This window comes from Schistocerca nitens, chromosome 2 (assembly GCF_023898315.1).
Source record: "Schistocerca nitens isolate TAMUIC-IGC-003100 chromosome 2, iqSchNite1.1, whole genome shotgun sequence".
Taxonomy (NCBI): Eukaryota; Metazoa; Arthropoda; class Insecta; order Orthoptera; family Acrididae; genus Schistocerca; species Schistocerca nitens.
In genome coordinates this window covers 247534466-247551342 of record NC_064615.1, presented here as the reverse complement: position 1 = coordinate 247551342, position 16877 = coordinate 247534466, and the positions used below count along the sequence as shown (strand labels likewise).

At 46.1% G+C, this 16877-nt stretch overlaps 1 protein-coding gene across 1 annotated transcript in view; it reads left to right on the top strand.

Moving 5' to 3' along the window:
• LOC126235965 (Fanconi anemia group A protein-like) overlaps nucleotides 1-16877 on the top strand; it is a 236043-nt gene that overhangs the window by 179885 nt on the left and 39281 nt on the right. The window contains exon 20 of the mRNA XM_049944936.1: nucleotides 16449-16732. Within this exon, the coding sequence (XP_049800893.1) occupies nucleotides 16449-16732 (284 nt within the window). The remainder of the gene's footprint in view (nucleotides 1-16448; nucleotides 16733-16877) is intronic.

Sequence of the window (16877 nt, the reverse complement as noted above, 5' to 3'; positions counted from 1 at the left end):
CGAATGGGGGACTATTTTACCTCCGGAATATTTTACCCACGGGGACGGCATCATCATTTAACCATACAGTAAAGCTGCATGCCCTCGGGAAAAATTATGGCTGTAGTTTCCCCTTGCTTTCAGCCGTTCACAGTACCAGCACAGCAAGGCCGTTTTGGTTAGTGTTGCAAGGCCAGATCAGTCAATCATCCAGACTGTTGCCCCTGCAACTACTGAAAAGGCTGCTGCCCCTCTTCAGGAACCACACGTTTGTCTGGCCTCTCAACAAATACCCCTCCGTTGTGGTTGCACCTACGGTACGGCCATCTGTAGCGCTGAGGCACGCAAGCCTCCCCACCAACAGCAAGGTCCATGGTTCATGGGGGTAGGAAAAAAAAAAGTATTATTAAGTATTTGAATAAACAGCATTAATAACTGTTTTGAATTACTTATTGTATATTTTTAGGTACAGCCATATTTGCACCAGTTGTACTCTCTAAGCAACCATGCTCCCATAATCCATGTATTTCATATTTTATTTAAATATTTATATCCTTTATTATAAGGAGTGATCAAAAATTGCCATTGGGAGACCGTACAGGCGAGAATTGGTATTCCAATTGGGCAAAATCCGTGTAAGAACTGAAGTAATCATCCCACTGACACACTGGGTTGAAGATACTCATTTGGTAAAGCGCTGCACCCTGTTGCATGAAGTCTGTAATTACCTGTGCACATCTTTGTCTGACAGGAATCATCGACCTTTCAAGGCCTTTTTAAGGGGACCGAAGGCATGTTAATCAGTTGGGGAGAAATCAGAAATACAGGGCGGGTGGTCGAGTGTCTCCCACCTGAGTTGGCCTAACTTCTGTGTTATGGCATTTGCAATATGGAGACATGCATTATCATGAAGTAACAGGACCCCTTGTCACACTACTCCTCATAAACATTCTTTATTCTCTGATGGATTTCTACAAGTATTTGTCCTTCGGCCACCAAGAAAAGAATAACAGCACATTGGTCCTGTTTAGACACATTTGGTAATAATGTCACCGTTGTTCATGTTTACGCATTTACTGTCCGTATGTCGAAAGACACAAATGCCGCACTAACCCCTTGCCTATATGTGGTGCTTATATTTCTACATCGGAGTCGCAGTGTGTTGCATATACGCAGCAATGTTGGCCTCAAATGTAAACTTTTTGATCATCGTTTATACACTCCTGGAAATGGAAAAAAGAACACATTGACACCGGTGTGTCAGACCCACCATACTTGCTCCGGACACTGCGAGAGGGCTGTACAAGCAGTGATCACACGCACGGCACACGGTGTTGGCCGTCGAATGGCGCTAGCTGCGCAACATTTGTGCACCGCCGCCGTCAGTGTCAGCCAGTTTGCCGTGGCATACGGAGCTCCATCGCAGTCTTTAACACTGGTAGCATGCCGCGACAGCGTGGACGTGAACCGTATGTGCAGTTGACGGACTTTGAGCGAGGGCGTATAGTGGGCATGCAGGAGGCCGGGTGGACGTACCACCGAATTGCTCAACACGTGGGGCGTGAGGTCTCCACAGTACATCGATGTTGTCGCCAGTGGTCGGCGGAAGGTGCACGTGCCCGTCGACCTGGGACCGGACCGCAGCGACGCACGGATGCACGCCAAGACCGTAGGATCCTACGCAGTGCCATAGGGGACCGCACCGCCACTTCCCAGCAAATTAGGGACACTGTTGCTCCTGGGGTATCGTCGAGGACCATTCGCAACCGTCTCCATGAAGCTGGGCTACGGTCCCGCACACCGTTAGGCCGTCTTCCGCTCACGCCCCAACATCGTGCAGCCCGCCTCCAGTGGTGTCGCGACAGGCGTGAATGGAGGGACGAATGGAGACGTGTCGTCTTCAGCGATGAGAGTCGCTTCTGCCTTGGTGCCAATGATGGTCGTATGCGTGTTTGGCGCCGTGCAGGTGAGCGCCACAATCAGGACTGCATACGACCGAGGCACACAGGGCCAACACCCGGCATCATGGTGTGGGGAGCGATCTCCTACACTGGCCGTACACCACTGGTGATCGTCGAGGGGACACTGAATAGTGCACGGTACATCCAAACCGTCATCGAACCCATCGTTCTACCATTCCTAGACCGGCAAGGGAACTTGCTGTTCCAACAGGACAATGCACGTCCGCATGTATCCCGTGCCACCCAACGTGCTCTAGAAGGTGTAAGTCAACTACCCTGGCCAGCAAGATCTCCGGATCTGTCCCCCATTGAGCATGTTTGGGACTGGATGAAGCGTCGTCTCACGCGGTCTGCACGTCCAGCACGAACGCTGGTCCAACTGAGGCGCCAGGTGGAAATGGCATGGCAAGCCATTCCACAGGACTACATCCAGCATCTCTACGATCGTCTCCATGGGAGAATAGCAGCCTGCATTGCTGTGAAAGGTGGATATACACTGTACTAGTGCCGACATTGTGCATGCTCTGTTGCCTGTGTCTATGTGCCTGTGGTTCTGTCAGTGTGATCATGTGATGTATCTGACCCCAGGAATGTGTCAATAAAGTTTCCCCTTCCTGGGACAATGAATTCACGGTGTTCTTATTTCAATTTCCAGGAGTGTATTTACCCATTTTTGTGTATTTCTGTCTATTGATTATGCTCAGTTTCAGCCCACACTTTTATTGGTTCCTCACTTCGCATTTTTATTATAAACATGGTTTACATGCCTGACATCGCATCATACTCCACCACCACCACCACCACCACCACCACCACCACCAGTACTGATATCTGGAATGTTCATCACTGTTCTTTCTCCCTTTGTTCATATTGATTAATTTGAAAATATATATGTGTGCTCTGAAGCTGACTGAAATTTTGATGACTTAGCAAACTGTCCTTTGAATTGTTAATATTTCTGTCTGCCATTCAGTGTTTCACCTTAAAATTGTCACATTCTGTTGATGCAAAAATTGTTGGAGTACACATTGTTATTGTTGCAAGTACTATTTAAATAATTGGGATAGTTTTGAGTTGTTGGCATGTGGATCATATCATGTACGCAGACGGAGTTACTTGTAGGTTGTATAAGATTTCAATTAAGAAAATCAAAGTTCTACTGGTGTTGTTTATTCTAGCCATGGCCTATCTTTTTTCATCTTTAATCTTGTGATGAACATTGCATAATAACTTTCCTTGCTAAAGGAAAATGCAATGCAACAGCAATTCTGGACTTCTAAGTAGATATTTCATAACATGAGATGTTTTTTTCTAACAGGTCAGCTGTATTTCATTAAAGATGTTACTTTGGTTCCTTTTTTTATGTGACTATATCATAAAATTTTACAAATATTCATAAAAACTTTCAGAAAGTATTGCAAAAGTAAGGCAATTTTCTTCTTTCGAAAAACTTACCTTGATGTCTGCACTGTATCAGCCTTCTGACATATGCATCAGTGCACACTACTTGGTAAAGGTTCCAAAATATGCCTCATAGGAAGATTGTTCCAGAAAAATGTTGGATGGATATGTGTGTGTGTGTGTGCGAGTGTATACCCGTCCTTTTTTCCCCCTAAGGTAAGTCTTTCCGCTCCCGGGATTGGAATGACTCCTTACCCTCTCCCTTAAAAACCACATCCCTTCGTCTTTCCCTCTCCTTCCCTCTTTCCTGATGAAGCAACCGTTTGTTGCGAAAGCTTGAATTTTGTGTGTATGTTTGTGTTTGTCTGTGTGTGTGTCTATCGACCTGCCAGCGCTTTTGTTTGGTAAGTCTCATCATCTTTGTTATATATATATATATATATATATATATATATATATATATATATATATATATATAAAGGGTGTTTCAAAAATGACCGGTATATTTGAAACGGCAATAAAAACTAAACGAGCAGCGATAGAAATACACCGTTTGTTGCAATATGCTTGGGACAACAGTACATTTTCAGGCAGACAAACTTTCGAAATTACAGTAGTTACAATTTTCAACAACAGTTGGCGCTGCGGTCTGGGAAACTCTATAGTACGATATTTTCCACATATCCACCATGCGTAGCAATAATATGGCGTAGTCTCTGAATGAAATTACCCGAAACCTTTGACAACGTGTCTGGCGGAATGGCTTCACATGCAGATGAGATGTACTGCTTCAGCTGTTCAATTGTTTCTGGATTCTGGCGGTACACCTGGTCTTTCAAGTGTCCCCACAGAAAGAAGTCACAGGGGTTCATGTCTGGCGAATAGGGAGGCCAATCCACGCCGCCTCCTGTATGTTTCGGATAGCCCAAAGCAGTCACACGATCATTGAAATATTCATTCAGGAAATTAAAGACGTCGGCCGTGCGATGTGGCCGGGCACCATCTTGCATAAACCACGAGGTGTTCGCAGTGTCATCTAAGGCAGTTTGTACCGCCACAAATTCACGAAGAATGTCCAGATAGCGTGATGCAGTAATCGTTTCGGATCTGAAAAATGGGCCAATGATTCCTTTGGAAGACATGGCGGCCCAGACTAGTACTTTTTGAGGATGCAGGGACGATGGGACTGCAACATGGGGCTTTTCAGTTCCCCATATGCGCCAGTTCTGTTTATTGACGAAGCCGTCCAGGTAAAAATAAGCTTCGTCAGTAAACCAAATGCTGCCCACATGCATATCGCCGCCATCAATCCTGTGCACTATATCGTTAGCGAATGTCTCTCGTGCAGCAATGGTAGTGGCGCTGAGGGGTTGCCGCGTTTGAATTTTGTATGGATAGAGGTGTAAACTCCGGCGCATGAGACGATACGTGGACGTTAGCGTCATTTGGACCGCAGCTGCAACATGGCGAACGGAAACCCGAGGCCGCTGTTGGATCACCTGCTGCACTAGCTGCGCGTTGCCCTCTGTGGTTGCCGTACGCGGTCGCCCTACCTTTCCAGCACGTTCATCCGTCACATTCCCAGTCTGTTGAAATTTTTTAAACAGATCCTTTATTGTATCGCTTTTCGGTCCTTTGGTTACATTAAACCTCCGTTGAAAACTTCGTCTTGTTGCAACAACACTGTGTTCTAGGTGGTGGAATTCCAACACCAGAAAAATCCTCTGTTCTAAGGAATAAACCATGTTGTCTACAGCACACTTGCACGTTGTGAACAGCACACGCTTACAGCAGAAAGACGACGTACAGAATGGCGCACCCACAGACTGCGTTGTCTTCTATATCTTTCACATCACTTGCAGCGCCATCTGTTGTTGAAAATTGTAACTACTGTAATTTTGAAAGTTTGTCCGCCTGAAAATGTACTGTTGTCCCAAGCATATTGCAACAAACGGTGTATTTCTATCGCTGCTCGTTTAGTTTTTATTGCCGTTTCAAATATACCGGTCATTTTTGAAACACCCTGTATATATATATATATATATATATATATATATATATATATATATATATATACAAAGATGATGTGACTTACCGAACAAAAGTGCTGGCAGGTCGATAGATTCACAAACAAACACACACACAAAATTCAAGCTTTCGCAACAAACGGTTGCTTCATCAGGAAAGAGGGAAGGAGAGGGAAAGACGAAAGGATGTTGGTTTTAAGGGAGAGGGTAAGGAGTCATTCCAATCCCGGGAGTGGAAAGACTTACCTTGGGGGAAAAAAGGACAGGTATACACTCGCACACACACACATATTCAAATATGTCTGCTTGTGAGATGTCTGCTTGCGTCCGCACATGCGCGGACGGACATGCGCGAGTGCACACACGTCCCTCCCCCCCCCCCCCCAAGGCAAGTCCCGCCACCCCCGGGGCCGGAACGACTCCCCACCCCCCCCACCCCCCAAAACCCACATCCCTTCGTCCCTCCCTCCTTCCCGATGAGGCAACAGCCCGCCGCGAAAGCCCGAATTCTGCGTGCGTGCCTGTGCCCGCCGCCTCATCAGGAAAGAGGGGAAGGAGAGGGAAAGACGAAAGGATGCAGGTCCCAAGGGAGAGGGCAAGGAGCCACCCCAATCCCGGGAGCGGAAAGACCCACTCTAGGGGGAAAAAAGGACAGGCACACACCCGCACACACACACACATCCATCCACACATACACAGACACAAGCAGACATTTCTTGTGTCTTGTGTCTTGTGTTTTGGGGGAGAGGGTGAGGAGTCGTTCTGGTCCCGGGGGCTGGGGGACTTGCCTTGGGGGGGGGGGGGGGGGGGGGGGAGGGACGTGTGTGCACTCGCGCACACGTGCATGTCCGTCCGCGCATGTGCGGACGCAAGCAGACATCTCACAGGCAGACATATTTGAATATGTGTGTGTGTGCGAGTGTATACCTGTCCCTTTTTCCCCCAAGGTAAATCTTTCCACTCCCGGGATTGGAATGACTCCTTACCCTCTCCCTTAAAACCAACATCCTTTCGTCTTTCCCTCTCCTTCCCTCTTTCCTGATGAAGCAACCGTTTGTTGCGAAAGCTTGAATTTTGTGTGTGTGTTTGTGTATCTATTTACCTGCCAGCGCTTTCGTTCGGTAAGTCACATCATCTTTTTTTTTAGATATATTTTTCCCACGTGGAATGTTTCCCTCTATATATATATATAGATATATTTTTTCCACGTGGAATGTTTCCCTCTGTTATATATATATATATATATATATATATATATATATATATATATATATATATATACACTCCTGGAAATGGAAAAAAGAACACATTGACACCGGTGTGTCAGACCCACCATACTTGCTCCGGACACTGCGAGAGGGCTGTACAAGCAATGATCACACGCACGGCACAGCGGACACACCAGGACCCGCGGTGTTGGCCGTCGAATGGCGCTAGCTGCGCAGCATTTGTGCACCGCCGCCGTCAGTGTCAGCCAGTTTGCCGTGGCATACGGAGCTCCATCGCAGTCTTTAACACTGGTAGCATGCCGCGACAGCGTGGACGTGAACCGTATGTGCAGTTGACGGACTTTGAGCGAGGGCGTATAGTGGGCATGCGGGAGGCCGGGTGGACGTACCGCCGAATTGCTCAACACGTGGGGCGTGAGGTCTCCACAGTACATCGATGTTGTCGCCAGTGGTCGGCGGAAGGTGCACGTGCCCGTCGACCTGGGACCGGACCGCAGCGACGCACGGATGCACGCCAAGACCGTAGGATCCTACGCAGTGCCGTAGGGGACCGCACCGCCACTTCCCAGCAAATTAGGGACACTGTTGCTCCTGGGGTGTCGGCGAGGACCATTCGCAACCGTCTCCATGAAGCTGGGCTACGGTCCCGCACACCGTTAGGCCGTCTTCCGCTCACGCCCCAACATCGTGCAGCCCGCCTCCAGTGGTGTCGCGACAGGCGTGAATGGAGGGACGAATGGAGACGTGTCGTCTTCAGCGATGAGAGTCGCTTCTGCCTTGGTGCCAATGATGGTCGTATGCGTGTTTGGCGCCGTGCAGGTGAGCGCCACAATCAGGACTGCATACGACCGAGGCACACAGGGCCAACACCCGGCATCATGGTGTGGGGAGCGATCTCCTACACTGGCCGTACACCACTGGTGATCGTCGAGGGGACACTGAATAGTGCACGGTACATCCAAACCGTCATCGAACCCATCGTTCTACCATTCCTAGACCGGCAAGGGAACTTGCTGTTCCAACAGGACAACGCACGTCCGCATGTATCCCGTGCTACCCAACGTGCTCTAGAATGTGTAAGTCAACTACCCTGGCCAGCAAGATCTCCGGATCTGTCCCCCAATGAGCATGTTTGAGACTGGATGAAGCGTCGTCTCATGCGGTCTGCACGTCCAGCACGAACGCTGGTCCAACTGAGGCGCCAGGTGGAAATGGCATGGCAAGCCGTTCCACAGGACTACATCCAGCATCTCTACGATCGTCTCCATGGGAGAATAGCAGCCTGCATTGCTGCGAAAGGTGGATATACACTGTACTAGTGCCGACATTGTGCATGCTCTGTTGCCTGTGGCTATGTGCCTGTGGTTCTGTCAGTGTGATCATGTGATGTATCTGACCCCAGGAATGTGTCAATAAAGTTTCCCCTTCCTGGGACAATGAATTCACGGTGTTCTTATTTCAATTTCCAGGAGTGTATATATAATCTTCCCCACTTCACCAAGAGTGTCTTTACGCCGTCCACCTAACCTTCGTAACCTCTTAGTTCATCCCTATGAAATCCCCAAACCACCTTCCCTACCCTCTGGCTCCTACCCTTGTAACCGCCCCCGGTGTAAAACCTGTCCCATGCACTCTCCCACCACCACCTACTCCAGTCCTGTAACCCGGAAGGTGTACACGATCAAAGGCAGAGCCATGTGTGAAAGCACCCACGTGATTTACCAACTGACCTGCCTACACTGTGAAGCTTTCTATGTGGGAATGACCAGCAACAAACTGTCCATTCGCATGAATGGACACAGGCAGACAGTGTTTGTTGGTAATGAGGATCACCCTGTGGCTAAACATGCCTTGGTGCACGGCCAGCACATCTTGGCACAGTGTTACACCGTCCGGGTTATCTGGATACTTCCCATTAACACCAACCTGTCAGAACTCCGGAGATGGGAACTTGCCCTTCAGTATATCCTCTCTTCTCGTTATCCGCCAGGCCTCAATCTCCGCTAATTTCAATTTGCCTCCGCTCATACCTCACCTGTCTTTCAACAACATCTTTGCCTCTACTTCCGCCTCGACTGACATCTCTGCCCAAACTCTTTGCCTTTACATATGTCTGTTTGTGTCTGTGTATGTGCGGATGGATATGTGTGTGTGTGCGAGTGTATACCTGTCCTTTTTTCCCCCAAGGTAAGTCTTTCCGCTCCCGGGATTGGAATGACTCCTTACCTCTCGCCCTTAAAACCCACATCCTTTCGTCTTTCCCTCTCCTTCCCTCTTTCCATAGCCGGCCGAAGTGGCCGTGCGGTTAAAGGCGCTGCAGTCTGGAACCGCAAGACCACTACGGTCGCAGGTTCGAATCCTGCCTCGGGCATGGATGTTCGTGGTGTCCTTGGGTTGGTTGGGTTTAACTTGTTCTAGGGGACTAATAACCTCAGCAGTTGGGTCCCATAGTGCTCAGAGCCATTTGAACCATTTTTGAGCCCTCTTTCCTGATGAAGCAACAGTTTGTTGCGAAAGCTTGAATTTCATGTGTATGTTTGCGTTTGTTTGTGTGTCTATCGACCTGCCAGCACTTTCGTTTGGTAAGTCACATCATCTTTGTTTTTAGATATATTTTTCCCACGTGGAATGTTTCTCTCTATTATATTCGTATCATTAATTTGAACCCAACAATTACGTTTGTTATTGTCACTGTTGCATTTCGAAATCTTTCCTGTCATCTTATTTTCTCTTTCTGTTTTTGCAAGTAGTTTCACTTTGTATTCACCTTCTCCTCTTTACCGAATCTACCATACTATTTTATCCTGCCTATATATACTCAATAATACGTAACCCACTTGCAAACCATAACCAAAAAATTTTTTGCCGCTTTCAACAATACCGCTGCTACAAAATCCACCGTTTCCAGTTCACAAACAGTTTCTTTCAGCTATTAAACAGCCATTTCGGCTAGTTCTAATAACTTTCGCCTTTTTTTTTTCACTTTTTTTCCATTTCAGTTTTTCCCACATCACTGATCTTTTGTAGCCGCCTCCCACAGGTTTTAACGTCATTATTTCTTCATCAGACAATTGTTAGCCTCATTTTCACAATCTGCCACCACTAAACCACTCCTTTCAATACATTTACACGCAGTTTTTTCGAAATTTTCCCAAATTGTTCCACCCTTTAACATGTTTTGGCGGCAACACAACCACATAACCTTTGTGCACATCGTTGTCTACCAACCCAAGTTCACCACAGGATCAACATAGCCCAGCTATAACCAACACTTTTTCGCCTTTTTTCACACCAGATCTCCAGTTGCTTTCCAGTTCACCTTATCTCTCGCCATATATTTTTATTTTCTTTTTCATTTCAGCCTCATGTTACACTTTCCACCTTCTAATACCATGTCACCCTCACAACATCCCCACAATGACCCCATTAAGTTTTATTTACATTCCCTCCGCAAACATGCCTTCGCCCTAGCCAGATTACACTCCCATATTTTATTTTCTCAGGCTTGTCTGACATTTGGCATTACCCCCAAAGGCCTCACACTTAAAGTTCCCATCTCTGGCTGTAATCCTTCTTTCCATCAGTCCCTATACCAGTTCCAAACTGAACAATCCATTGCCCTCACCCACCTAATCCTTCACCTACACATCAACTCAGCCAATGAACACACCCGTCAACTCCTATCCTTAATAAAAGTCCTCAATCTTTCCTCTCCCACATCCACACTGGCTGTTCAGAGCATCCTCCTACAGGCCAATCGCAAATTAGAACAGCATGCCACCCTCCACCTCAAAAAACTATCCAATCTCCTGGTTTCCCACCTCCGGAAAGGCAACTCACTCACCCTTCACAACCTTTCCAGCAAACCTCAACCTCCTGTCATTGCACACAGACCCAGTCTCTCCCATCTACTCAATCTCCCACTTCCAGCTCCACTCCCCCCAAAACCTCAAAATTCCAATCAACACAATCTGGAACCACAACACCCTAACTCAGTAGTTAACCTTTCCTCCAAACCTCTCTTCCCAATCCGAAACCTCTGTCCTATCCGAAGGCCTCACCTTCAGCCCCACTCCCAGATTCAACCAAACAGCCCTTGTCAAAGATTTACTGTCCTACACCCGTACTCTCTGCTGGAAATATCACTTTGCCACGAAGAAAAATGATCCTAATCGTACTCCTAATGGTCCAACTCTCCAAGACACTATCCAAATTGAACCCTGCCTGGAACAGTTCCGTCCTCCGTCACAGCGGGACCCACCTCCTCTTCCTCAAAATCACCCACTCCAAACCTTTCAGGAATTTCTGACTTCCAGCCTTGCCTCTCAATCCTTCTTAAAAAACCTCAGTCCTACTCCCAACATCAACACTGCTGAAGCCCAGGCTATCCGTGATCTGAAGGCTGACCGATCCATCGTCATTCTTCCGGCAGACAAGGGTTCCACGACCGTGGTACTTGATCGTCAGGAGTATGTGGCTGAGGGACTGCGTCAGCTTTCAGACAACACTACATACAAAGTTTGCCAAGGTAATCCCATTCCTGATGTCCAGGCGGAGCTTCAAGGAATCCTCAGAACCTTAGGCCCCCTACAAAACCTTTCACCTGACTCCATCAACCTCCTGACCCCACCAACACCCCGCACCCCTACCTTCTACCTTCTTCTTAAAATTCACAAACCCAATCATCCCGGCCGTCCCATTGTAGCTGGCTACCAAGCCCCCACAGAACGTATCTCTGCCTACGTAGATCAACACCTTCAGCCCATTACATGCAGTCTCCCATCCTTCATCAAAGACACCAACCACTTTCTCGAACGCCTGGAATCCCTACCCAGTCTGTTACCCCCGGAAACCATCCTTGTAACCATTGATGCCACTTCCTTATACACAAATATTCCGCACGTCCAGGGCCTCGCTGCGATGGAGCACTTCCTTTCACGCCGATCACCTGTCACCCTACCAAAAACCTCTTTCCTCATTACCTTAGCCAGCTTCGTCCTGACCCACAACTTCTTCACTTTCGAAGGCCAGACATACCAACAATTAAAGGGAACAGCCATGGGCACCAGGATGGCCCCCTCGTACGCCAACCTATTCATGGGTGGCTTAGAGGAAGCCTTCTTGGTTACCCAGGCCTGCCAACCCAAAGTTTGGTACAGATTTATTGATGACATCTTCATGATCTGGACTCACAGTGAAGAAGAACTCCAGAATTTCCAACCTCAACTCCTTTGGATCCATCAGATTCACCTGGTCCTACTCCAAATCCCATGCCACTTCCCTTGACGTTGACCTCCACCTGTCCAATGGCCAGCTTCACACGTCCGTCCACATCAACCTCCACCTGTCCAATGGCCAGCTTCACACGTCCGTCCACATCAAACCCACCAACAAGCAACAGTACCTCCATTATGACAGCTGCCACCCATTCCACATCAAACGATCCCTTCCCTACAGCCTAGGTCTTCGTGGCAAATTAATCTGCTCCAGTCCGGAATCCCTGAACCATTACACCAACAACCTGAAAACAGCTTTCGCATCCCGCAACTACCCTCCCGACCTGGTACAGAAGCAAATAACCAGAGCCACTTCCTAATCTCCTCAAACCCAGAACCTCCCACAGAAGAACCCCAAAAGTGCCCCACTTGTGACAGGATACTTTCCAGGACTGGATCAGACTCTGAATGTGGCTCTCCAGCAGGGATACGACTTCCTCAAATCCTGCCCTGAAATGAGATCCATCCTTCATGAAATCCTCCCCACTCCACGAAGAGTGTCTTTCCGCCGTCCACCTAACCTTCGTAACCTCTTAGTTCATCCCTATGAAATCCTCAAACCACCTTCCCTACCCTCTGGCTCCTACCCTTGTAACCGCCACCGGTGTAAAACCTGTCCCATGCACTCTCCCACCACCACCTACTCCAGTCCTATAACCCGGAAGGTGTACACGATCAAAGGCAGAGCCATGTGTGAAAGCACCCACGTGATTTACCAACTGACCTGCCTACACTGTGAAGCTTTCTATGTGGGAATGACCAGCAACAAACTGTCCATTCGCATGAATGGACACAGGCAGACAGTGTTTGTTGGTAATGAGGATCACCCTGTGGCTAAACATGCCTTGGTGCACAGCCAGCACATCTTGGCACAGTGTTACACCGTCCGGGTTATATGGATACTTCCCACTAACACCAACCTGTCAGAACTCCGGAGATGGGAACTTGCCCTTCAGTATATCCTCTCTTCTCGTTATCCGCCAGGCCTCAATCTCCGCTAATTTCAGTTTGCCGCCGCTCATACCTCACCTGTCTTTCAACAACACATTTGCCTCTGTACTTCCGCCTCAACTGACATCTCTGCCCAAACTCTTTGCCTTTACATATGTCTGCTTGTGTCTGTGTATGTGCGGATGGCTATGTGTGTGTGTGTGCGAGTGTATACCCGTCCTTTTTTCCCCCTAAGGTAAGTCTTTCCGCTCCCGGGATTGGAATGACTCCTTACCTCTCGCCCTTAAAACCCACATCCTTTCGTCTTTCCCTCTCCTTCTCTCTTTCCTGACGAAGCAACCGTTGGTTGCGAAAGCTAGAATTTCGTGTGTATGTTTGTGTTTGTTTGTGTGTGTATCGACCTGCCAGCACTTTCGTTTGGTAAGTCACATCATCTGTGTTTCTAGATATATTTTTCCCACGTGGAATGTTTCCCTCTATTTTATATATATATATATATATATATATATATATATATATATATATATATATATATATATGACCAAACTCTTTGTCTTTGAATATGTCTGCTTGTGTCTGTATATGTGTGGATGGATATGTCTGTGTGTGCGAGTGTATACCCGTCCTTTTTTCCCCCTAAGGTAAGTCTTTCCGCTCCCGGGATTGGAATGACTCCTTACCCTCTCCCTTAAAACCCACATCCTTTCGTCTTTCCCTCTCCTTCCCTCTTTCCTGATGAGGCAACAGTTTGTTGCGAAAGCTTGAATTTTGTGTGTATGTTTGTGTTTGTTTGTGTGTCTATCGACGTGCCAGTGCTTTCGTTTGGTAAGTCATATATATATACCACAACTTTAGGAATTTAAAACTCTGCAACGACAAAAGGCAGAGCTAAGCACTATCTGTCGGCGAATTAAGGGAGCTATAAAGTTTCATTTAGTTGTACATTTGTTCGCTTGAGGCGCTGTTGACTAGGCGTCAGCGTCAGTTGATGCTAAGATGGCGACCGCTCAACAGAAAGCTTTTTGTGTTATTGAGTACGGCAGAAGTGAATCGACGACAGTTGTTCAGCGGGCATTTCGAACGAAGTATGGTGTTAAACCTCCTGATAGGTGGTGTATTAAACGTTGGTATAAACAGTTTACAGAGAATGGGTGTTTGTACAAAGGGAAAAGCTCTGGACGGCCGAGAACGAGTGATGAAAATGTAGCACGCATCCAGCAAGCATTTGTTCGCAGCCCAGGAAAATCGACTCGCAGAGCTAGCAGAGAGCTGCAAATTCCACAATCAACTGTATGGAGAGTCCTACGAAAAAGGTTAGTTATGAAACCTGAACGTCAACTACCCGAGGCGATGGATCGGCCGCAAGGCAGCCCGTGACAGAGCACTTCATCACTGGCCTCCAAGAAGCCCTGATCTTACCCCCTGCGATTTTTTCTTATGGGGGTATGTTAAGGATATGGTGTTTCGGCCACCTCTCCCAGCCACCATTGATGATTTGAAACGAGAAATAACAGCAGCTATCCAAACTGTTACGCCTGATATGCTACAGAGAGTGTGGAACGAGTTGGAGTATCGGGTTGATATTGCTCGAGTGTCTGGAGGGGGCCATATTGAACATCTCTGAACTTGTTTTTGAGTGAAAAAAAAACCTTTTTAAATACTCTTTGTAATGATGTATAACAGAAGGTTATATAATGTTTCTTTCATTAAATACACATTTTTAAAGTTGTGGTATTCTTTTTGAATCACCCTGTATATTTTCCTTCATTACCAAATTGATAATTCCTTCGTGCCTCTGGATGTGTCCTATCAACTTTTCCATTCTTTAGTCAAGTTGTGCCATTAGTTTCCTTTTTCCTCAGTTCAGTTCAGTGACCTCCTCATTAACTATTCAATCAAAGTCTTTAGTGTTCTGTAGCACAATTTTTCATAAGCTACTTTTTCATAAGCTACTATTCTCTTCTTGTCTGAGCTGCTTATCGTCCACTTTTCACTTTCATGCAGGCTACACACCAGACTAATACCTTTCAAAAAGACTTCTTAACACTTACATTTGTTTTAGATGTTAACAAATTCCTCTTTTTCATAAATGCTTTTCGTGCTATAGACAGTTTACATTTTATTCCTCTGTGCTTTCAACATCATCAGTTAATTTGCTCCACAAATAGCAAAACTCACCCACTATTTTCAGTATCTTATTTCCTAATCGAATTCTCTCAGCACCACCTGATTTAATTAATTGCATTCCATATTTGTGTCTTTCTTATGTTTATTTCCATTGTATAACTTTTTTTCGAGACACTATCAATCCCATTCAGCTGCTTTTCCATGTCCTTTGCTGTGTTCAAAAGAATTGCAATATCACTGGCAAATCTCAATGTTTTTATTTCTTCTCAGTGAACTTCAATTTATTTTCCAAATTTATCCTTGATTTCCTTTATTTCGTGTTCACTGTGTAGATTAAATAACATCAGGGTTATGCTGCAACCCTGCCTCACTCCCTTCTCAGCTACTGCTTCCCTTTATGTCCTTTAATTGTTACAACTGCCGTGTGGTTTCTGTATGTAAATAACTCTTTGCTTCCTGTGTTTTATCCCTCTTACCTCCAGAATTTCAAAGAGTATATTCCAGTCAGCATTGTCAAAAGCTTTTTCTAAATTTACAAATACTCTAAAAGTAGGTTTGCCTTTCTTTAACCTATCTGTTAAAGTAAGTCATAGGGTCAGTATTTTCTTAAGTGCTCCCACCTTTCTCCAGAATCCAAACTTATTGTCCCCTATGTCAGCTCCTATCAATTTTCCCACTTTTCTGCATATCATTTGTGTCATGTTTTGCAACCATGAATTATTAAATTGATGGTTCAGTTGCATTCACACCTGTCAGCATCTGCCTTCTTTGGAAATGGAATTATTAAATTCTTCTTTAAGTCTGAGGGTGTTTCACCTGTCTCATATATTCTTGCACACCAGTAGAGTTGCCTGTCCTCAGGGAGAACAAGGGCTGTAATTTCCCTTACTTTCATCTGTTTGCAGTACCAGGACAAGGTCAAACTGGCCAATGTTACAACACCACATCAGTCAGTCATCCAGGTTGATGCCTCCTACCGCTCCTTTTCAGGAACCATAGTTTAGACTGGCCTCTCCACAGATACCCCTACTTTATGGTTGCACCTACAACACAGCTGTCTGTATTGTTGAGCCACAAATGCCACCCCACCTCAGCTAGGTCCATGCTGACAAGTGAATTGTATTGTGAGGCATCAGTGGTACAATTCATCCTCCAGAATGCATGTAAGACCATTATACCAAACATAGAAATCATCTTGTTTGACCGTAACCATTATCAACTGCTATGCATTACAATTACTTCCGTGACAACCACTACTTCAGGAACTTGGTGAAGATCAAGGTCATTTCTGACATTTGGCACACTCATGGAGCAGTATTTCAACAAGATGACACTAAATGTCATAAAGTCCACTTGCTTTTTATGGCTAAAATAGTAATAATGGTAAAGTAAAATAAAAATTAAATAAACTTCCACCTTAGTCTTTCTGTTAACTTGGTATGAAATAAAAAGTTGTTTACTCATAGCATAGGACTTAAACACATTCGTCATTCACAGATGACACTGAATGAGTGGCTACAAGCAGAAGCTGACACGGCTTCTGAAAGTGAATCTGCAGGGTGTCGTCAGCAGAGGCTAATAACGAGGTGCTCTCCTCCGGACAAAGACACTCTTCCCAATTTATTCAACGCAGTAATAACTTTCATTGATGCATCTCTGGAATCTGATCTTGTATTAGTGTTAACTTACGTCATTGAAACAAATGCAGCTAACATTGGGTCATCATGGCTGTTGCAACAGTGGGCCAACCAAAAGCCCACAGAGGATAATCGCATTTGCAGGTAATGCTGCTGAAGTATAGCGACCTGTCACTGGATGCCTAGAGCAAATATTGTATTAAAATCTAGTTTAGAAAATAACCACAGCTACAGTTCTTGTAACTGTTTGTGTGGATGCTATCAACCATTATAATTTTTAACTTTATTC